This window comes from Achroia grisella, unplaced genomic scaffold (assembly GCF_030625045.1).
Source record: "Achroia grisella isolate CSIRO2021 unplaced genomic scaffold, CSIRO_AGI_Agris_v1 utg903, whole genome shotgun sequence".
In the NCBI taxonomy this organism is placed as follows: domain Eukaryota; kingdom Metazoa; phylum Arthropoda; class Insecta; order Lepidoptera; family Pyralidae; genus Achroia; species Achroia grisella.
In genome coordinates, this window is record NW_026713061.1 from 548,787 (window position 1) to 573,958 (window position 25,172).

General features: G+C 37.1%; 1 protein-coding gene across 1 annotated transcript in view; it reads left to right on the forward strand.

Annotated features, from left to right (window-relative positions):
* LOC131853645 (nuclear receptor coactivator 2-like) overlaps window positions 1-16,557 on the forward strand; it is a 29,283-nt gene extending 12,726 nt beyond the window's left edge. The window contains exons 3-17 of the mRNA XM_059204618.1: window positions 433-730; window positions 1,029-1,315; window positions 3,314-3,510; window positions 4,037-5,154; window positions 5,244-5,477; window positions 5,583-5,944; window positions 6,415-6,645; window positions 7,621-7,801; window positions 8,281-8,406; window positions 8,741-8,887; window positions 9,456-9,573; window positions 9,661-9,737; window positions 10,091-10,259; window positions 12,847-13,029; window positions 16,499-16,557. Of these exons, the coding sequence (XP_059060601.1) occupies window positions 433-730; window positions 1,029-1,315; window positions 3,314-3,510; window positions 4,037-5,154; window positions 5,244-5,477; window positions 5,583-5,944; window positions 6,415-6,645; window positions 7,621-7,801; window positions 8,281-8,406; window positions 8,741-8,887; window positions 9,456-9,573; window positions 9,661-9,737; window positions 10,091-10,259; window positions 12,847-13,029; window positions 16,499-16,557 (3,787 nt within the window). The remainder of the gene's footprint in view (window positions 1-432; window positions 731-1,028; window positions 1,316-3,313; window positions 3,511-4,036; window positions 5,155-5,243; window positions 5,478-5,582; window positions 5,945-6,414; window positions 6,646-7,620; window positions 7,802-8,280; window positions 8,407-8,740; window positions 8,888-9,455; window positions 9,574-9,660; window positions 9,738-10,090; window positions 10,260-12,846; window positions 13,030-16,498) is intronic.
* The last annotated feature ends 8,615 nt before the right edge of the window (window positions 16,558-25,172 follow it).

Below are 25,172 nucleotides of genomic sequence, written 5' to 3' on the forward strand. Positions count from 1 at the left end.
TATCAGATTTATTTAACTTTGTCAGCAAAAGGGCTTGAAATTTTTCAATTAATGTATTGTTTTTTAGCAAAGAGATATACATTTTTAAAAAAGTAAATAATTACCGATACGTAATCATCATCTGTTTTTAAATAATGATTGAGATATTTTTGCTTATAGTAGATATAATTTTGTTAGTGTTTTTAAATAATGATTGAGTTTGCTCATTGGTGGCATTCTAACTTTTAATTTCATAATTTTTCACAAACGTATCGTGTACGTACGTTCCCTAAATTGAGGAAATTAATTAATTACATTTGTTGTACAATACTGATTTTCATCAATAGTTCTTCTGCACTATGACACAACATTTATACATACCAAATACTACATCAATAACTACAACAATTCTACAATCATAATTTATAATTTTTTAATATTTATGCGTTTCAGAAATAAGTGTAACAACGAAAAGAAAAGACGGGAACTCGAAAACGAAACAATAAATCAGCTCGAGGAGCTCCTTGGTACATGTTTGGCCGAAGTTAAGCAGCCGGATAAGAACGGTATCGTCCGCGAGGCCACCCGTCAGATTCAGGAGGTGCTGAAGCGACGGCGTCAGTGCCCCGGCGAGTGCCCGCTGCGCGTCGCACAGTGTCTCTCGCCCGTCCAGGCTGGTGAGGTCAGCTCTACGCAGCCACAACCTCTGGCGTCTGGGTTGCATTATTCAGAGATTGCAACGCTTATTGAGGTGTGCATATCATTTTGTTATTTCAAACACTTAAATGCTTCGCTATAATAGTGATTTAGAATCAATTTAAAACACGATTAAAGCATCAGTTTTTAAATATTTGGTGTAATAGTAGTCACCGTCATTATCAATTGTCATTGGTGTGGTAGAATTAACACTTGACATGCCCACATATTGCTGTACGAATTTGATTTTAATATCACATGGGGCGAGGTAATTGCCGTGTCTCGGATTAATTACATTTTTGTTAAATGAAATTATTATAAATAAGTACACTAATGATAAAATATTGTTTTAGGCGCTTAAGCATTATACTGGAAGCCTCGGTTGGGTTTTATTGGAAATAAACTCAAAAGGAGAAATTGAATGTGTAACCGAAAATATAAAGGAACTTGTTCTGCAGGACAGAACAGATTTATATAAAAAGTCAATATTCTCTATTTTGCATGTCAACGATCAAGCTAAGTTAAGACCTTTGTTAAGAGACATACAGACATTTACGTGGAGTGCGGGCGAGATTGATAAGTTTCAAGCCATTCAAGCCCGGCTGCTTATCAAGAATCCTAATGGTACTGACGGATCTGGGTAAGTTTATATCTTTTATACTAACATTTACTAGGACCCTATACCAACTGGCGTCTAGTCTAGCGTCTAGTTATATACAAAATATATATGTTGCCCTCGGTCGTTATTATTACGAAAAGAACAGGTGTAGTTTCCGTAATTATGTAATTATTGATACGTTAACAATGATACCTAGAGAATTTTATGTTAACTTGTGAATTTGTTAATTAGTTGCTAATTATTGTATTAATTTATAAGACATTTTTTGTCTTGCAATGAGATACCGATAGTGGCAGTATCTTGAGCACTGTCTAGTGGTCTAGTGTACCAATTTACATATTTGATACCAAGTTTTATTTATTTTACTAAAACATTTCTGCACGCTGTATTCTAAGTAATGTTCTATATTTTTATTTTTTATTACTTAAAGTGTTATTTGTTAAGAAATGTTGTAGCAATATGTTATAGAGATCGTTTACTTTTTAGATACATTGATATTAGTTGAACATTATCTGTTTATAAATATATTTCGCTATTTCATTCTGATAGTCAATCGTGTTGGACGAACGATAAGATGTCGATTACACCTATCTATATTATAGCTTGATACACGAATGAAAGATACAAGTAGCTGTTGATTTTAAATAGAAGAATTATTGACTATTGACTGTTCATATGGTAATCAAATACTACAAAAGTTATATTTACGTTTATAATTCATAAAGATTATTAGTTTATTTTTGCTCTCATTAGCATACAGTGTCTAAAAATCTACTTCAGTTTATATAACTTTCCGAATTGAATAGATATGTCGCACTAAAGCATGGGGGCGTAATCTAGACTAGTACAGTTTCATCAGCAGGTTATATGAAATTAATTTATTTGTCACGCAAAAATAATATTTCATATGTATTATATTAAGCTACAAGTTCTAGATAAAAATAAGCGTTAATTAAGTTAGACTAATAAAATATACAACTGTCATTCTTGATATACATGATTCATTTAATGTAGCTTTGACATGTAGTGCCAGAAATAGATGGAAGAACAACATTGGAGACAGTGATACTTTTGGAGTCACGACTCAGTCATGACGTACCCGATCCATGACAGAGTAAACATGATATACATTTAATTTATCTTTGACATGTAGTGCCAGAAATAGATGGAAGAACAACATTGGAGACAGAGTAAACATGATGACACATACATGATTACAATTTATCTTTGACATGTAGTGCCAGAAATAGATGGAAGAACAACATTGGAGACAGTGATGCTTTTGGAGTCACGACTCAGTCATGACGTACCAGATGCATGACAGAGTAAACATGATATACATTTAATGTATTTGTGACATGTAGTGCCAGAAATAGATGGAAGAACAACATTGGAGACAGTGATGCTTTTGGAGTCACGACTCAGTCATGACGTTCCAGATGCATGACAGAGTAAACATGATATACATTTAATGTATTTGTGACATGTAGTGTCAGAAATATATGGAAGAACAACATTGGAGACAGTGATACTTTTGGAGTCACGACTCAGTCATGACGTTCCAGATGCATGACAGAGTAAACATGATATACATTTAATGTATTTGTGACATGTAGTGTCAGAAATATATGGAAGAACAACATTGGAGACAGTGATACTTTTGGAGTCATGATACAGCCATGACGGTACCTGCATGCATGACAGAGTAAACATGATATAGGCACAATTATGAAGCACGGTATTATTCGTACTAAAAACGCATAGTGCGTTATTAGCAATTTTAATTACACATCTAATCTTTGTTAGGTTTGTAACTAAACACACGTACCGTAACAAAGGACAGACGCACTCTTTTATTCACTACAACACCGTCCACGCCCCGCAATTTATCGTGCAGTCAATGTGTCCTGCGTTCTCGTTAAAGATTCACGTGTTTATAAATGGTCATTCTTCTCATAAAGCTATTTAACATTTACTCTGGCGTCGAACAATAATTATTAAGAAGTAGTGTTATTTAAGGTACGTGGAAGCAGTGATCCACGCTGCGCCAGTGCGCGGCTCGTCCTCGGAGGAGGCCGGCTCCGTCATGTGCGTCATCCGGCGCTGCGAGGACGCGTCGGCCGCACTACTCCCCGTCGACGGCGGCCCGCCCGCCATCACCACTAAACAAACTGATCATATCGTCTTTAGATTAGACTGCAACTATATCATTCTGTGTAAGTTATTTAAAAGCCTATTATATAAACGAGTCCTTGTTGAAAGTAGTAGTTGGCTGGTGGTATATATAATACACTATGTGGTTGTTCAGAGAAATGGACAAAATACATATTCCAATTATCATCATATTTTAGATTCGTAAGGACTAATGTGTGTCACAAATCTATTAATTTTAACTCCATTTACTATTGTATAAATCAAAACAGCTGTGCACAACTAATCGGCAGCAATGATACAAATGAAATGAAGATACCCATTTTAATTGAGACTAGGTCATGAGCAGGTCACGACATTGTCCAATCTTCCACTTGTTGGATCTGTTATTTGAGAACTGTGATCTATGTAATTAAAAATGATACCATAATATTATTATTTTAAAATACTGTACAAAAACCGGGTCTACTATGAAATAGTAATAAAAAATCAGTTTCTTCCTGGGTCTGAATCTTCATCGTGTAGAGATGAATGTTTTCAAAAATTCAGTTAATATTTATTCTTAAAGTGTTGTTTAAAATTTTCTTTCAGCTTGTGACTTAAGTGGCGTGGAAAACTATATAAACTCTCCTTTGTCTCTCGTGGGCACTCGCTATTTGGAACTAATCGAAAGTGTTGATCGTGTTCGTGTGGTGGCACATCTACAGCAAGCTGTTAGTTATCCCGCGCCGCCGACTATCAGTGGTCCTTTTCATATACGTATTGGTGTGGATCGACCTTGGCTTAGAGTCAGCGCTCGATCGCGACTGTTCCGGGCGAAACCTACTTCGGGCGAACCTGACTTCATAATGTCGACGCACACCGTGCTCGGCGACGACGATATGGACCTTCTCGAAGCTGACCAGCCCCGTTCTACTATCGGCGGCCCGCTGATGCCCTCCGTCGCTAACGGGGAGTCTTCTACTTGCGATAACCGATATCGTTCCCCGATGAGCCCGGAGCCCTATAGTATTTCTATTAACGATTTCGACCTGGATCCGTGGTCGTCGGCGTTTCAATTGACTGATATGTCGGGCGAAGATTCGAAGGATCGGAAAGACATCTCTACGGATGCGCCGTTGACTCCGCTGACGCCACAGACGCCACGTGCGCCGTCGACGCCGGGCGACCGCACCCCGCCGGCGGCCGCGCCGCCCGCGCCCCCCGCGCCGCCCGCGCCCCCCGCGCCGCCCGCCGCGCCCGCGCCGCCCGCCGCCGCGCACGCCGCGCTGCCGCCGCACCCCGCGCACCCCGCGCACCCCGCGCACCTCGCGCACCCCGCCCCCGCCTCCGCCGCCGCGTCGCCCGTCGAGGAACCCAATCGATTGCGCTCTCTGCTTAGTAAAAAACCGACGTCCAGTACCGCGGATAGCGGCATGAACTCCAACAATCGCATCTTGAAAGATCTTCTCAAACAGGAAGATGAAGAGGCGACTGGAAGCGAAACGTCTGCACCTCATACACCCCTCACTCCGCACACACCTCATACACCACACACGCCTGCGGCGGCGATGTCGCCGCTGCACACTACACAGTCACATTCACGACCATCGCCACATCCCCCACATCCTCCTCATCCACCGCATCCCCCACATCCTCCTCACGCTCCTCACCCTTCATCTGTGCAGCACACACTACAACAATCACATAATTCGGATGTTCTGTTAAGGGTGAGTGTGCTTTTTAATGATTTTGTTTATATTTTTGGTGAAATATATTTTTTTTTTAAGGATTCGCTAAAATGACATTTTATTTGTAGATATTAAACGATAAGTCGGACGAGGATGCAGAGGAAAGAAGAAATTCCGAAGGAAGAAGTACCTCGCAACCGAGTGCATTGCTCTCTCAATTACTTTCAAGCACAAATGGACCTGGTAATGGGCGAAGTCAAGATAACAATGACTATCTAGAGAGAATTGCTGGGGTCAAACGCAAGCTTGAAGAAAAAAGCACTTCTGGGAACGTCAAGCGAGCGACACCTGAAAATCAACAGGTTACATTCTTATTGTAGAATATATCAGAATAGCATGTAAATGTAGATGTGAGATTTGTGAAAGGAGGTATATCTTCCTAAATTGGCCATGTGGTCCATTGGCAGGTAACTTCGAGTGCCGTTCCCGTCGCATCGTCAACTCCATCTTCGACGGCGTCGAGCCCGGCGGCGACGAGTAACGCTGGCATGAGTCCACTGTGCCAGAAAAACCAAATCCTAGTATCGTTGTTGGCGCGGCAGCAGACGACGCCGACGACGCCGCTGCCGCTGCCGAACCCCAACTTGCGAGCGTACGGCCCACCGCTGGCTCGACTCCGCGCGCCGCCGCCGCACCCGCACGCGCACCCGCACCAGCAGCACCAGCAGCACCACCAGCATCAACAGCAGCAGCAGCAGCAGCAACAACAACAACAGAGACACTCACACCACCACTCCACCCTGTCGACGATACTCACCGGGCCCGCACAGTAAGATATTATATTTTTCTTAACTAATAACATTATCAAATCGAGTTCACTTCTGAATATGTTTCATTTCCATGGGACTTAAATGCTAAACAACCTGGCTTATCAGCAAGTAACTGGCGACCGTTGCCTATATACACGAACAGCACTACAGACCTTAGGTTATCAGGGCCGTGATACTCATGCGTATTGCCATTTCGGAGAAATAAGATGTCGTGCCCTTTATTCTGTAACTATGCTTAATTAGGCTTACAAAGTAAACTACTTAGCGGCTCAAATAGGCGAGACCGAGGTAACCAATGCGACGGCGTTGCACAAAATTTGTCCGAAAGAGATCGCTTAAGCGACGAGACCGCCTTTTGTAGCCATACGCTCTAAATATTGTTTAATAAATGAAGAAAGTCTACCCGAGCCACAATATTTTGTAGTCGTAATTCGGTAAGGTAACCTCGTTGAATGTTGTCGCCTCGCAGCAGTCGGGCGAGCACCGTGAACGGCGGCCCCGGGGCGGGCGCGGCGGGGGCGTCGGGCGCGGCGGGGGCGGCGGGGGCGGCGGGCGCGGCGGGCGGCGAGTGCGCGCCGCAGAGCCACCTGCAGATGGTGCTGCAGGGCTCCCGCGGCGCCTACGTGCCCGCGCCGCCCGCGCCCGCGCCCCTCCACTACGCCAACACCGCGCCACACCACGTCTACAACAACCATCCGCCGTCAGTATACTCCACGTTCTATTATACACGATAATAGTGATGTTGTTATGAGATGACAGGATCAGTGGTGAGAGTGTACGCACGGTTGGGTTGAAACTTCTGTATTTTGGTTCCTACATATTGATATCCTAAGCGACTTAAGTGACGTTAAATGCAGTGACTTACTGTATCTAACGTTACTTAAGACTACTGACTGGAATAATCTATTATCTTCCGTGCTGAAATACAATTACTATATCGCAGGACACACAGCGCGCTCGCACAGCATCATCTAGTTTCAAGTTAAGCAAAGTGTGTGTTATGGGAACTAGACTACTGATGTATAATACTTCTATCTAATACTTAGATATATATTTTTTTAAATACATGCGTAATAATTATACATAGAAAATACTCAGACCAATACAAACAATCATTTCATGGAAACAAATGTTTGTATCCATGACTATGATTGTGGTTGTACCGTAGAGCACCGAGGGCGTATAAAATATGCATTATATTATTTTCGCCACTAACTTTCATAAAATCTAATTTATAGCCCAAAGCTGTCTATAGCTAATAAACTGCTGATTTATAAGATTATCCTATAAAGTCTATGTGGACATATTTCTTCATTGTTATATATAGGGAAGCGGTTCAACCGCAAATATAAACATCATCCAAAGGTTACAAAATGGTATACTGAAGATGATATCTGGTGACCCTTGGTTTATTATGAACTAAATGGTGTAATTTACCCGACCTACAGTATAAATCGACTGACTCCTGAATTAGAAAACGAAGCTTGTTATTATTATGTAATTAAGCAGTAATTGATCACCACAATCTTAAGGTACTTATATATCCTTGATAACCTGTTCTTATACCCAATAAAAAAAATTCGTACTTCAGACATACCACAGTTGTGTTAGGAGTATAAAAAAGATTTGTGTGATAAATTAAAGAAAGCTTAAAAAGATGAGAATACATTTTCAGAGGTGGCAGTTCGCGGGCACAAGGCGGCGGCGGTGGCGGGGACAGTGAAGTGCCCAGCGATCAAACCCTATCTGATCTTCTAGACGAAGTAATCGACCATATGCCTGACTCAGACCGACCTGCGCCCGATGTTAGCGTACTAATAGATCAAGAGAGTACTAGACAATTAAGGTCTTACCAGGTTCGTAATTAAAACTGCTGATACTTTTGAAGTCAGGTGTAACCATACCATAACCCATAACCTCGACTTGTCTAAAAATATACTTTCAATTCTTTGGCATGTGATAGTATTTTGAATATTACGTAATACAATTACTATAATTACATAGTCATATTATATATAATAATATAGTGCAACATTAGTTCTAGCATGGTATAATTCTTTTACATAATTGGAATGGCAAACATGCCATATGATAGTAGCATAGTAACCGTCCACCTGTATACAGAAACGTCTCGTGATAACGTGATGTTCATGCGTTGCTATTCCGGAGTTCTAACATGTCATGCCTCTTATTCTAATACTGAGGAACTCACAGCTAAAATGTTACATTTTAAATTAATCTTAGCATGTAACAGAAAAAACAGCGTTGATCAAAAGATCATATTTTTGTTTACAGAATGATTTATACGGTATAGTGTTATTGTCGATGATTACAGGGTGTAAAAGAGAAAAATGCAATGATCAATGCAATCAGACAAAGTTTAATGCAGTGTGAAACTGTGACAAAAAGTCCCGTACCGTCGAGTCCAGGAACGCCCCCAGTTTACGACGTCCAAAGCCCGGTGAGATATTAACACAATGTCTAAAATTCTTTTGTTATAGTTATAATCAGTCAGGCGGTTGTAATGTTGCTTCTTGGGTGTAATGGACTTTTCAAATTTATAACGAATTAAATTTAGAGAATAAAAAAAGTGCAATTAACTGAGTATATCTTGTTGTACTCGCAAAGAAAATGTGATTAGCACACATTTTAGTATTTTAAATTACACCAAATTACAATGCACAAATACACCACGCACTAGGCGATAGCGCGCAAGTACTTACCTGACTGTATTTATGAAGTGCAAAGCACTACGCTTTGTCATTCCTATTGTTAACTAGATGTGGTGTTAGCAGGGGTCGTGCACCATGGGCGGCAACGTGGGCGGTGTGGGCGGCATGTACGGCAGCGCGGAGGCTGCGCGGGGCCGGGCGCTCGCCGAGCAGCATCGTGCGCGACTCCTGCAGATGCAGCGTTCACAGCAGATGCTTGTCTCTCCAGAGGTTCTTATTTATCACATACTTATTCCAGCCCTTCACACAGATGTTGGATCTAGGGCCAGTTACATAGGGCAGCGCTGCTTGTGAATGAGTCGGTACGAATAATGAGGAGTTTCCAAACTCTCACTTCTTCCGTTGATAGTATACACTTTAGTTCTACTGCAGTAGGGACTTATATCATCATTACATAGTATAAAACAATGTCTGTCTGTCCCTTTGTATGCTTAAATCTTTAAAACTTTGTAACGGATTATGAAGCTTTTTTTTATAGATAGAGTGATTCTAGAGGAAGGTTTATACATATAATACATGTATACTCGGGCGAAACCGGGGCGAGTAGCTAGTTTTTAATAAGACATCTCAACTATGTGTGCTTTAATGGTATAGGATTAGTGAATATTTCGTTGATATTTTTATTATATTTATTCCATATTCTTGTTTGAATCTTGTAGGTTAAGTAATAAGCGCTGATGTAAGTGGGTTCTTTTTCAGGAGAAATAAAGTACTAGGCTTCATCCATAGATAAATTACAATATTTTTTAATTAATTTTACTTGTTATATTGTCTCTAGGCTGCTGAGCAGCCACAGCCAGACCTGAGCTCCACCATTACTGCACTCGTATCGGGGACGCCACCTAATGTGGCTCTCACCCGCACAGCAGACTACCACCATTTATATCACCCATCCAGTGAGTGTATAATGTATAATGGTTTTTTTTTATAACTAATCTATTTTTATTGATTAGTTCTTTGAATGACTAATTTGTGTATTACAGATCAAATGGGTTCAAATTATGGTACAAACAAAATCACATCGTCGCAACAAAATCCAATGCTCAGCCGCCAGTTAAGTGTAAGTAACGATGTATATAGTATTTTGCATTTAGCCTCTTCACGTGTAAATTTACAATGTACATATGTAGTAATAACAATGAATTTGGTAAAAAACCATTGCTAAAGTAGTTATTTAAGAAATAGCAGAGGAAGAACTCAAAATTAATATATTTTGCTATATTATTATATATACTGCTGCTGTTCTCCTATCGGTCGTAGTGTATATCACGACTAATAGGAGCGGTGGATTTCAAACGGTCGGACTTTTTAAAATCCGTACAACAGAACCGGAAATTATTCCGAAGAAACAAACTTTACATCTTTATAGTATTGGTATAGTCGAGTTGTTGAATTGTATATGTGTGGCGGTAGGGCCCCGCGGGCACCGGGTACTCGGGCGGCGCGGGCTGCGCGGGCGGCGGCGGTGGCGCGGACAGGGGAGCGCCGCACTCGGTGGCGGCGCTGCACACGCCGCTCACTCCGCAGCCGCAGCCGCAGCCGCAGTACCACCGCGCGCCCACCGCACCCAGGCCCCATCTAGGTAACACATACGCTGCCACACATTATTAAACCGTGTCGCCTTTTAATCTAATCCATTCAGTATACACTGGTCAAGGAGCAAGTATGGAATACGATTTATTGTATGTGTATGTTGGCAATAATTGAGTTGTATTCGGTTTAAGATTGAAGTCCGTTTATTTGGTAATAACAAAAATTCTTTATATAGACCATTTGTTATTGTTGTTAACTATGCATATAAACTAATTTATATTTACTTTATTCAGATTTGTAAGTTACCGAAAACCGTCTGTAGCCAACAGTACCGATATCTTTATTACTTAAAATAATATATATTATTATGAACGCCCTAATTCCATATTTTAATTAATTTATTATACTTTTAATTTTCTATCTCAAGTATTATTTTAAATATTTATAAAAAAGGATATAATTACGAAAGGTTACGTATCAATTAAAGTAATACATTGAATGAAGATTATCTGGTTTATTTTCATTTATAATTAAGTAGAATAAATATAATCTATTTTCTAACCTAATTATAATTGTTACCTTTAATTGTGAGTAAATTATTATAGACTGTAAGTTATTTAATATCATATTACATCGTTAGGGAACCAAGACAGGTTATATCGCTTCTCTCCACTACTCCATGAAGCAGGTAGCTTATAGACGTAAATTATAAATAAGAGATATAAGTTTATTCAATTGATAGCCTTTTATATAAATACAAACATTAATTTGTTTAGTAGTTGTAATAAACTCTTTATAAAACAAGTATAAATCAGTCTGATCCAATTATTTCTTCTGTATGGTATGCTTTATTATTGACAAATACTAAAATTAACTTTTAAGGTAGATATAGATATTAGATTTTTTTATGTATAATTATAATGAGGCTTGTTGATTATATTCTAAATCGAAGCATGAACTTCTGAGAAATGTATTCTTAAGCATGCCCCGTAGTATTTTAGAAATAGTATTTATTGGATTCGGGCTTTCCGAATCTACATACCAATCTAAAACTAATTGCATGGCTTCCAATATCTTCATGTATTCAACTCGTGAAATCGAGGATCCGAGATCGACGCGATCGTTCGTGGGCCCGTGAAGGGACGTGTTGTCGAGAGTGAAACTGCGTCTCCGCGTTTCCAGTGTATATATATATTTAAATATTTAGTCATATACTTAGACGTCACGTAAATTCAAGAGCGTACACAATCGAGACATTCGCCGAAACCGAGCATGGAAATCGAATTCGGAGTTTCGCTACCGACAATTCCGGGGAAAGCGGGCCCGAGATGCGACGAAGTAGGTAGGTTCGTGCGACGCGAACGCACTGCGCGATAGGTAGCGCGTAGTGATAACGCAGCGTGTGTGGCAGTGGACGGCTACTACGAGGAGGGCGGCGCGGGCGGGGCGGGCGGTGCGGGCGCGGGCTACTGCGGCGACTACGCGCGCCGCGCGCCCCTGCCGCCGCACGCGCCCCACGCGCCGCACGCGCACGCGCTCGCGCACCCGCCGCACGCGCACGCGCCGCACGCGCACGTGCCGCACTCGCACGCGCCGCACCCGCACCACGACCCGCCGCTGCCCTGTGAGTACAGCCCCTCGCCCCGCGCCCCGCCGCACCCTCATGGAATCTACTCTACATCATGCACTCTACTCTACACCGCTCCTCGTCCGACTTCGATTGGAATGTTTAGCGACGGTGATTTATTTAGAGACACGACGGACCTGCAGTCTAGGGCTTTACCTTCAGATTGCTGTCGTAAACTACACTAATTTTAAATATTTATCTTCTTATTCTACTGATATATTCATATTACGATTTTATTCATTTCTGTACGTACTGTCGTGATCAACTAGCGACAATTAAAGGTCTTTCCATTTTCGTTTTAAGTATATTTAGCACATAGTTCGATATGTTGATGTATTGCGAAAACAATTTAATGGGAACTAGCTCCCTTACTTTCTCTTTCCATTAATCAAAGATGTACTAAGTATTTAGCCCGGAAACAGCTACTTCTTTTTAATGCTAGTAGCATTGAAAGGAAGACAAAACAAGTATGCTACTCCTAAACGCATCGTGTATTTCGGCAGAAATATTACATATACAATCAATAGCCATATTTTATAGAAAAAGAATGTCAATTATGAATTTAATCTTCTAAAAATGTCAGAACTGATGCTATCCAAAAACACAGTTCAAATTAGTTGAAAAATTGTTGAAATATCGGACTTCAATTAGTTGATCACGACTGTATATGACGGGAAGGTAAGACAAAAGTAGTTGCAGATTAATACGAGAATGGTGGTAGTGACTTTCATATTACTTTATTTTTCCTAACTATCGTTCTGCATGATTAAACTTTGCATTCGCTTAACGATCTTCGCTTCTCTGGAGCGATCGAGCGCATACGCGGCAGCGTGTGCGTTTGCAGATCGGTAGAGGGTTACGCTTTTAGTCTTGCTAGGTTGGATCAGTCTGTTGAAGTGTGTAAAGAGTGCTCGGAGCGGCGTCAACATCGCGAAGGAAAAAAAAAGATACTGTATCTGTCGAAGCGGTGTAACCACAGAGTCACTAAGGGCAACGTGGCATGGTATAGGTGCAGGGAACGGGAGTGGAGCCGGAAACGCTGGCGGCGCGGGCGGCGCGGGCGGCACGTCCGAGTACGTGCGCAACGAACTGCGCGCGGTCGTCGGCGCGCGCTCCGCCCGCCCCGACCTGCATCCGCCCATGCCGCCCTCCGACCTAGACCAGCTCATGTCCTTCGACATGTCTTCTAACGGTTAGTGATACCACTTGGTTAACTTCTTGATTCTGATTGGTTTACTACATTGACATATTGCAATGATTAACTTCTATTTTATGTCAACACTTAATAACATACTAACATATTAAATACTTATAAATGACTAAAATATATCTTAAAATAGCTATTATAGAATGTGATAATTTCGATTCTCAGTACATGAAGCGACATTAAAACTAAGCGAGCAAAGCTCAATACGAATGATTACAAATTTTCTAACGGAGACGCGTATTTCTAGACGGAATAGTGTCTCATATGCCACCATTACTATTATTTTATTTATCATATTTTATCTGCGTTATCTTCAAAAGATACACTCTCTCCTGTTTTGAATTCTGTAAGTACAGACATGTAATATTTTTATTTACATCTAATATTTTTATACTATTGTTAGTTGCCTACTTAGATTGTAGGATATAAAATAAGTATTTCTGAAATGATTGTGTATTTAGTAAATTATCTATTATATTTAAGTTTATAATCACACGACTAGGTAATCAAAAACAATCACAACGTTTAAAGTTTCAACATGACATGCTAAGTATTCGCTCGGAACATAGGCGAGCACTTTATTATTTTTTCCGGATTAATGTAGTTTATTGTCGATATTTTTCATCACCCAGGGAGTTAGGTAGAAATTTAAAATGATACACGTAAGTTTTTGTTGAGGCCCACATTGGTTCTCTCTAGACCTTTTTGGTCTATAACTTGGTGCAGTAAATCAGGCATGAGGGATGTTATAACTTTAACAATAGCTTACTTTACAGATTAGGTTGTTAACCGTTGAGTAAAGTATTATTTTAATATTGTTGTTTTTGACTTCCCGCTATTTTATTGAGCGCTTCTCAGAAACAACTCTAAAAACCATGTAACTACTAGGCATTACAAGCAAATTAAATGTTAAAGTTTGCAATTCTACAATTGCCGTAACCCAAGTAAAAACTTGCGTTATGGCAATGGTTTGCAAATCCATGATTTTGTAGAAAATATAAACAATGTTTAATATAATATCAACAAAGATCCATTTTTGGAATACATGAAAGACATTTTTTATCTATTATTTGTCGCTGTCTTATTATACATAAGACAGCGTTTATGAATTATTATTACTAGAGGATTATTAGTAGGATTATTAGTAGATTATTATTGCTTAATATAAAATTATAGTTATTAAAGAAATGTAAACTATTTCTGTGCCGGTCTGCCATTTATTAAATATATATGTACAGGACTGTAAATACTTTTGTTTAAGATAAAAAATAGACTAGACCATAAACAGAAGATTTATACCAGAATAATTTATTTCCGGAATGTTGTTTTTATTCTCTATAGATATGACATGTAATAAATATGGTAATTTTAATAAATAGAAATAGGACAATTTTTTTTTTATGTTACAATACAATTGCAGTTAATGTAAGGTTTATAATGTTGTCAATATAATATTTTAAATTTGCTGTTTTTACTGTTATACATATATTTTAACGGTGTCTTCATCAATGTTCTACACGAAATAAAAATTGAAGAAGTTGGTAATATGACGAGTCAACATTGCCAGTGTAGGGGATTATCACTGCCAATGTATACGTGTGTACGTATGTAGGTGGCGGCAGTGTGGTGGGGGGCCGAGCGTCCTCTACGTCGGCAAACACGTGGGAGTCGCAACAAAGCACCCCGGTAAGCTTGGGACGCGACTAGCGAGACCAATTTAGCCACTCCACTACTTTCTGTCGGTTTATTTTTTTTGTAGAATATCTATAATTATTATTACGTACTGAGTCTGCTCTGCTGCGTGTGTTGTCGAGTCGTCATCTTGATACTTAGATGCTACTTTAGAGAAATGTGCCAAGTACATACTCAAGATTCATTATACATGCAGAAATTCCTATAAAATTTATTTATTTATATTATTAAGAAATTTTGAATTTCAAAATTAAAGCAGGATCGCGTTTATGTCATTTTATTGGTACATTTCTGAGTATATTTATAAGCTTCTGTGATGTGATGTAATATAATATTTCTTGAACTAGTGAAACCTATTTTATATTATTTTTTACTATGTCTTCAAAATATTTAGAAGTACGAATTAGTTAAGTTATGAACTCACTCGCTTTTAGGTTTGAATTGATAGAGATATAAAACATTGTAAGAATCTTTTATAAGCTTTTCATACTTCAATCGGGAAAACATAGCATGCGCAAATTATAAATTATGGTGAAGGTTTTGTGATGTTGTAGTCTATTTATAAAATATAACAACAACACAATACAAAGGTATTATAATTTTGCAATAGATAGACGCTTATTATTTGCTTCTGACATGTTACTTTAGTGTTAAATTCTTATAATACTTAAGTAGTAGTTCTATTCATAAAATGATTGCATGGCGACGTTGAAAATTTCGAATTATGTCAATTTTTTTGGAAAAAAGCAATAATGGTGGCAATCAAACAGACCTGTGAAAGCCTGTAAAGATGAATCGGTTATAGGTTTAACATATGTGTACTTCAAGTCTGTTTAGATTTCTATAATTTCGAGCCTATATTTTTTATGTATTATATGCTTTTGAGTGACTATGATCATCTTACTCGATAGTAAAGGATCGTTTAATTATCATATGTTTATGGTAGTTTTGACAATACATTATTGCAAAATTGGCTTATCAATCAGTACAGTTTTAAGAACATTAGTATTGGAAGAAAAACTAGTACGTTATATATTTTTAGCATAAGTTTTAGTGCTTATTTTTTTCTATTCTATCGTATACGTACTAGTCAGAGTAAACAGCGAATACAATACGAAATTTAACTAAGTACATTCACATTATTTCTTTGAAATTACTTTAGTTGTCTGTGATTTCGAAACCTAAATTAAAATTGATCCTATCGTCTATTGGATGAGTTTGGAGTTACATATGCTTACACTCACAGCCTCCGTATGTATGCATAATAAATTGATGTGTTTTTATTGATAAAAGATTCAAAAGAATACTTTATTTTGTCCTGAAACTTATTTAGTAGCGACATTGTATTAAAAAAATATTACAAATGCATATAATTATTGTCTGAAATTTTACAAATTTAAAATAGTTTTGCTATGACTACAATATCGGTTATGTTAATATCTGATATTATATATAAGTTAATCTCGTTGAGCTTATTATTAATTGAAAATATAAAAATATGCGTTTGAAAGGCAACAAAATTATTTCTGATGTTATTGTTTCTCAAAATTTTAACGGTATATTGCAATTGTTTTTGTTTTCATTTCTTTATTTTACTTATGGAAAAGGTAGAGCCCCAAAGAAAAAATATAGACTATAATTTGCAGTCATATAATTTTAATTTATTTCATATAATATTTAGTAACAAGCAATTACATGTTGCTTATTTGACGATCGTAGGATGATTTAAAAGTGTTTAATATGGTGGAATTGTGACGCGCAGAGTACTACGGAGGCGGGCTCGGCGGAGGCGGCGTCGGCGGCGTCGGCGGCGGGCGGTGATGAGGCGCAGCCGGCGGCGGCGGCGGCGGCGGCGGCGGCGGCGGCAGCGGCGGCGGCCGCGGTGGCGGAGGGCGCGGCGGCGGCCGCTAAGGCCTCGCTGCTGCAGAAGCTGCTCTCCCAGTGATGCGCGCCGCGCCACCCGCTCCCCGCACGCGCGACCGTAGCCGCGCCCTCTCACTTCCACCCTCGCTGAAGTATGCATTTATTATACGTTTCGACGTCGCGCACGGACGATCATCGACGTTATCAAAATTCCATCGCAACGAATTTCGTCGTTCCGAGTTCATGGTCTACGCGGTACCTCTGTGGCTGTAAATCTCACTCTCGTGAGACCGATATAGTACACGTATTTATATAACGTCTTGCGACACAGTCTAGTAGTGCTAGTGATATTTTCGAGTTGTAAAAATTTTGTTACGATACGTTCCGTCTCGACTTCTCTAAGAAGGCTGAGGCGTTTAGTTAAGTTAACTTTATCTATGTATGTACAATATACCTCTTATAATTTTAGCTAAACACGATGCAAAATATAATGGTAGCTTCCTGTGACGGAATAAAAATAAGTGATTTACTATTACGATTGTCCTGTACGTTTAGTACGCATACACAACATACAATAGAAATATTCCGCGTGCAATATTGTATAGAAATAGAACACATATTTTGGCGTTGTGAACGTTATGTATTATAGTTCGAAGTCAGATGTTACCTGTTATGACAAAGTAATTGTATTATAGTATATAGACGTCGAATGGAAGTTTCTCAATCGATAATATTATTTTTATGTGTGTAAATAATATGTTGTTAAATTATAGCTGTTGCTTTATTGTAAATATTTTGTTACAAACATTACATTGTGTTTAATGTATCGTACCTATAATTTCATGTAACATTTAAACAATTTATTGATATTCATTAAAATATATATAATTTTATAATTTTACATTATTGTTCTTATGTTTTATGCCCATCTGTCGCAGGTTAGTATTTATTCAGCGTAGTTTGGTGTATATTATAACCACAGATATAAAACTTTAGTAGAGATACAATGATTGGAATTAAAATTTAAATAATAATATTATAAAAACATTCAACAAATTGTTACAATGTCAAATTATTTTATTAAACAACATAATATGCTTTTATGAAATAATAAATAATAATAAGAAAAATGAAATAATTATATTAAGATTAATTCTAGTAGAGTAAAATGTAAATCCATAAAATAAGCACAATTTTGGTATTAGAATGAAACAAACTAAAAATTGACAGATTTAATTAAATTTCCAATTGCAAATCGTACATAATAAATTATACTTGATGTTTCATACTGAAGCTATTTTTGCAAGGAAATATACATTGATGTGCAAAATATCCAACCACCTGTAATGAAGCATAACAGCGTTATTATATCTGTGTTTATAATATTAGTGTGTACGATAGTCACTTATTTATCCCTATGAAATTTTTCATAAAACATGTATATTAACGACATTACCTATGCAATCTATTGTTTGGCAGTGGTTATTTATTGCTTCTGATATGAAACAAATACAAATGTGTGTAATAAAAATGTAAATGGGACTAAACGCTATTACCATCGATGGTACAACGGAACACATAGTATTAGAGACATCACACTGATGATTTGCTTCAGAATTAATGTTAGGAATTCAAGAATTTAACTTTGTAATTGTGGGAAATGTATATGCTGTCTATGAATTGGTATTTTAGCTCGATTGACATATTATTTATATTTTGAATATAATTATGTAACTAAAGAAAATCATTAATTATAACGTGTTGAAATTAAGTCGCGAGTGACGCGTCTAAGAGAATAATTAAAGTATTGGACATCTATAGTCCTTCACTTACAAATATATTGCTGTTTTATTATAAAGGATAATCGAGGTGTCATGTCGTAATCCAGAAGTTGGAAAATTATGATACAAGCAGCATACGTAATTATATATATTAGGTATTTTCAACAAAAGCTATTGCGCATGCGCTTTGTCGTGCGGGGAAGATGGACGCAGTGGTAATGGTGCGATGTCACTGAAATGTGCAAATGTGAATATAAACATCTACGTTTGATGTCATCATTGGTAAATTTAAAATTTAAGCACCAATTATTAGCAGTGTTTTACTTGCTTCCACGGACAGTGATATCGACGTATGGCTGTGAGTTCTTATTGTTGGAATTTATATTATTATTGAAATATATTCATACTTCAAGCATTTTAACTACGAAACAAAAGATGATCCCTTCGTTATTACTGCCCGTGAATGCGATTTGTTTCAATATTTACAATTTAAGAAATTTAGAATTGCACAACGTTATAATTATAATAATTATTACTATGTGTAAATGTTCCATAATGTAACGTACATAATTAATGATGGCTGTAAGATCATTTGAATGTGGTGTCATGGTGTGTTTTCCTAATCGGTCTAACGCGCGCAATTTAATCTTTTGATCATATGTTATACCTAATTTAATTACTTAATGTAAGATCTAATGTTTGTTGTTCCCTCACATTGTTACTATGGGGACCACAGCTGTGACACTCCTAATAGGAAATATAGAAATAGTTACACTTGTAATAATAAAACATTTTCTACAGACGATGTTTACAACACGTCGATTTATATTGCTACATTATTATAGATTGCGTAGAACGAGAAACTAAACATTAAATCCCTTGACAAGTGGCAATAACTTAATGCGGGCTGTAAGTACTTAAGTAATACGAGTGTTGGCTCATTAGACATATGAAGACTAATGTTTCCTGATAATGTTGCTTCACAATAATATGTCGCTAGTACACTAACCGCAATGGATAGTTGTAGACCCACAGTAAATTGTGATTTTTATTACCTACCTAGTAATGAACGTACAAATAATATGTGTAGATTATCCATAAAGCAAGTTAACGTATAATCAGTATAGGACATAAAATATTTTTGTACCATTATGAGATAACAAATCTGAATGTTTAGACTATTGACCAAATTCATTTACATGTTATTGTTACATTGAAAAACGTGTTAATAGAAACGAAAGTGGTTATAATAGTGAGAGATAGCTTTACAGTTCTATGACCGTAGCAGTATAAAGTTTCATTCCATTTACACTATGCGGTAAGAATACGCGTCATAATGTGTTATAGCTAAATAGCTAACCGATAAAGTACAAGTGATGGCCTTGTTACGTCGACAACGTTAATCAAAATAGTTGAGAACTAGTCGAGTCTACCTACATTTATATTTAAATACATAGCCTATTTTATTGAAACATTAAATATAAAAGCACGAAATGCCCTCAATTAGCTTATGAACATTTCGATGTGAACGGAATGTACATGAAAAGTTATATTTTTTGCAGATTTACGATAACGTATCTAGTTTATGTAATCAAAACTATCTGAAATGTTCGGAAATACGTCCATGTCATTGATTAAAATTGGTTTTCCATAAATTGTAATGTAAATAAATCGAAACTATAATGACGAACGTATAGGTGCCTGAAAATATAGATAAAACATATTTTTTCAAAACCCACAAAATGGAGAAAATATTTAAAGATTATATTCAAATAGATATTAGCAAAACAAGCACGAAATATTGATTATTACATTATAAGGCAAAACGTAATTTCCATTAAAATTGCTGCTAATCGAAGTTTTTAAGGTAGGTAATTGAATAAAATAATTTCATTGTAAGTTGAGAATAGGTACTGTAATATAAAGAAATTTGACAATAGCTACTAATGCACTCTGCAATATTTTCGGTGTAACATTTTCGCGTACTATAATATAAAGTAGCGTGTAATAATGAAATGCTCACTGATCAATCATTCAATTGTTTGTAGTAATTTCGTCATGGGAGTAATTCCTAATTATTTTAGCTCTAGGAGTTCTTTTTTCTTAAAAATGTCAAACGAATTAAAGTATAACTTGGTAAATTATTGTCTTCCAAAATAGAAATTCACGAATATTATTTGAATAAATAGTAGTCACTTTCACTAAGCTAACAGTTATTACAAGCGCCCCAGTCTGCATCATATACTTAACTTAGCAGCACCGAACAGTTCAATTTGGTCCGTACATAGTTAAGATGTAAATGCAACAATTACAAAAGTATTAAAAAAGATATAGGTTCGTATATCCTCCAATATTTTCAATAAAATTAAGTGAAAGCAATGAATGTCTGCAAAAACGCCCAAGCGATTTGATCAAGCAGGCACATATTACTGCTAATAACTGAGGATTTATTAGAACCGTCTCCATCTACTGTGTTACATTTTAAATTAGGTTTTTAATTGAACTGTTTGACTGTTTACAGAGTTAAATAATAGGAAAGCCTATATTTTTGGCCATTGAAAACTAACACATGTAAAAGGAGCGGTGGAAATTTGTTGGTAGGTGTGGTATGAGTGAGAGATGGACCAGGCAGTTATGCACACATGCATTGTTATATTGGTTATATGTTAACATCACATCGAAAATTTCCATCGTTCTTTGTTCTTTTCCATCTATTTGTTCATTTGTTTTTTTTTATAAATATGGAGCGGTTCTTTCGTTGATCTTTCAAACAAACTACAAATATGTTGTAACAAGATATTAACTTAACATATTGAATATCACAAGTATTGTTAACTAACAACTCACCGATTGTACGCACATGTTTAATGGAATACCAGCCTAAAATGTATTTGAATAAAAAGATATTATTCGCGTGGAAATTGTCTAATATTATAAAAAAGTTTTAGAAGATATTCATCTTAATGTAATGGATTGTAATACCTCATTGTAAAAATGTTATAGTGGATAGTTAAAGTTGTACAAATCGCTACAATACCATTCAGAAATGTTAATATATCTTAGTCATTTTATTTTATTATAAAATACAATTAAATAAGTAACGACTTTACTATTATATATAAGATTGATGAACTATTTGGAGCTATTAATGGTAATGTCGAGTATATAATTAAATCACGGGCATATATTTTACAGAATACATTATATTACGCCTCTGAAAAATTGGTCTATATATGAAATGTTACATATAATTCGGAATTCTATGTAAGAAGAGCATTAAAATAACCGTAATTTGTATAAGGTATTATTAGTCCATTGTCACCGAGGAGGTTTACCTAATAAAATATAAATAGGGTCCAAGTTTTCCATCCAATGTTACAGAAAATACCAATTTGGACTTTAAAAAATGTGATACGTCGATATTTAATAGAAATATTTTTATACCACTATAGTTTGCTCTGTGACAAAGGACTAACAAATAAATTGGCGTTATGTACCGAGAAACATGGATGTGTACGGGAATCTTTGTTTCACACGGAAAGAACATAATTAGTTTCTAATTTTTTTTTTATTTTTATCAACGATATGAAATTTGATTGCATTATAGATTTTCATTGCAGTTTTTGTAGGGTTTATTGAAAATCCCTACGTAAGATTACGTGATAAATATTTATTATAGTTAGATGACAGTTGCTAACACAATGAGGCATTTCCCGTACATAACTGATTTATTTTTTTTTTTGTATAAAGTCGTGTCTCATGTCTTGGCCTGTCGTCTATGAACAAGGGTATTTTTATATATTATGTACATTTCTTAGGTTTACATATTTGTTTATAGTTTTAAACAAGCTAATTATGTTTTTCCAAGACGCTGCACAGTGATTTTAGGTATATTATCACTCGCAGAATGATCTTGGTAAACTTGCTTCTTAGTCGTTTTAGAGCAAACCGATACAAACAGAATAAACGGACTGGAATTTATTTCCGATTTTTTTATTGTAAAATAAATTTTAACAGGGCTTATTCATTAAAGCTAGTCGTTGCTTTTACAGTATATATTCTGCGGGTGGTTATTAAGTCTGTGTTATTTAGTTCTTCAAATGTTAGTTAAGGCCTCTTGTGTTGCTGTGCATTTCTACGCATTGTATGTATGTATGTTTATATATAGTATTGTACATAGCTAAAATACATATATTTTTACGAGTAGCATACACAACCAAAGTTGTTATAAAGTGATGGTTGATTTAATAATAAATTTAAAATAGGTCGTTATTTTTATTTTAGAAAAGATACAAATGAAACTGTACAGTTGTATATGGGTACATCCAATACCATGTCAAAGCCTTTACATAACCGCCCTGATATTAGAAATCGAATTTATTATTTTGGTATAAAAGTTGGATAGAACCAAAAGGCATATAAAATAGTTAAAATTAACAGAACCATGTAGTATGTGAGTGTGGCTTAAGCTCCTTTCGTTCCTAGTAGCTTGTTCAGGATCATTTACCATTACTTGGTATTTGTCAATTAATGAAACCGAAACTATTTCTTTCGAAGTATGTATTCGAAATGCGAATATTTTTATTCATTGATAAAATCCAGGTGTTGACTATCTTACATTAAGTTGTATTTTTTTGTACATTTTAGATTCGAAAATATATTAATATCTAAACGAAAGTGTTTTATTTATATGACATAGGTAAATGCAATTATATAATTTATTTCTTATATTTTTGTGGAATTATAATTTTAAAATCGTGATCAGGTGATTAGGGTGACTACTTTATACAAAGACATCTTACGTATTAAATCTTGGGTACGTAGTGTATTGTACGTAGTAGTGTATTGTAGTGTTTATTTGTATGGATGGTAATGGAGAGTTGCATCTGCATCTGATAACGGTACACGCTGCCGGACACCAATGGAGGATTATAGGATGAGCATGAAGTTAGATCAGTTAGCCCATCGTGACCTATTCACCAGGAATTAACCACAATAGTTTTCAGGAGAGACCGCGTGGAAGTCTACCCCATGTGATACATAGATAGCAAGGGCATCACTAGTTTCGCATTACTGACAATCCTTTCCCAGATACGTATATATATCGTAGTTGTTATAATAATAATATTATAACAACTGATACATTTTTATTGTAAATACATATTACAAACGCCGTTATATTCATTTCACCATTCAAAACCTATGCCAGTCTCAAGTCTGGCAATTTCTTTGATCACTAGGGGGTAATTTGTCAAAATAACTTGGACCTTGACACTAAACACTCATTTCTCTACTCCCCCCTTTATCTTAAGCAGCGCTGTCATGGCCAGTTCACTGTTACATCTCTAACATAATACCACCGGACTGCTCTCCTTTTACCTTTAGTTCAGTGTCCGTAGATGCTGTTAGAAAGACTATCCATTCCATTACTACCAAAGCCATCGGTAGTGATAACTTATGTTTCGATATGATTTTACCTGTTTTGGAGGAAATATTGCCCGTAATCACTCACATTATAAATTAGTCCCTTACGTGCAATGTATTTCCCACTCGATGGAAAAAGGCTCTTGTTATTCCACTTCCTAAAACTTCCAATCCGACTAGCTTCTTGTAATACCGTCCTATATCCATTCTTCCCTTCTTTTCCAAAGTCCTTGAATCAGTTGTCCATAATCAATTTTTCTCTGCCAACTACCTATTATGTCCCTCCCAATCTGGTATCCGTCCTTCTCACAGCACTATGGGGCACTGCTCAATATTACTGAGGACATTCCACTAGCCATGGATGACACTAAGTACTGCTATTATTTTACTTGACTACTAGTGCCTTCAATTCTGTTGATTTTGATCTTTTTGTTTTCTATTATTATTATTATTATTTTACAAAAATTCTCATCTCCTCTCCTTAAGAGGGGAGATGAGAATTTTTAGCAACTTACCCCCGGCAGAAGTACAGTCGGCCAGGGTTCAGGGCCCCAGGGAGAAAAACCGGCGTAATCTAAGAGCGGGCTAAATACGGGCAGAATCTAAGAGCACCGCTTTCTGCATCTTTGCCTCGGAATCCCAACCGTCTGAGATGTTGTTCATGACTGGTTGGGATAAGAGCGTTCACCGACATGACGATTGAAATGATTTCGGTAGACATCACCCCCCACATTTTGGTCACCACGTGAGCCAGGTCGAGATATTTTCTCTTTTTCTCGGTTTCGGCTTTCACGAGGTTCTCGTCATGCGGTTTGGTGACCAAAAACACCAACATGCACCAAAAACACCCTCGAGAGTGTCCGATCCATCACCACGACATCAGGTTTGTTCGCAAGAACGGTCCTGTCCGTGATGATGGATACCATAAGTACGGCAACCTCTCATTCGCGAGGTCGTACTTCAGAGCTAGCTCTTGATGGAGTATTTTGGCTACCTTTGTCACATTCTATGACCTCTCTAAACCTGCAAACCCTCGTCTCTGTTCTCCAGAAAATATGTCCTGAGGCTGTCAATCTCGCGATTGTGCATGATCTTAAGGCTTAACAAGCCTCGACCACCAGCCTTCCGCGGGATGTACAGCCTCATGACTGGATTTCGGATGATGCATTCTATAGGTCATAGTTATGTCATAGTTGTGCGGACTTTCCGATCCAGAGCTTCGAGTTCGGTTTGAGACCATCTGAGCACGCCAAAACTATAAAGGAGTACGGGTATGACCCAGCCGTTATATCCTTGGATCTTATTGCCACCCGACAAGGAACTTTTCAGTACTCTTGTAAGGCGCGCAAAAATGCGCGATGTTTTGTG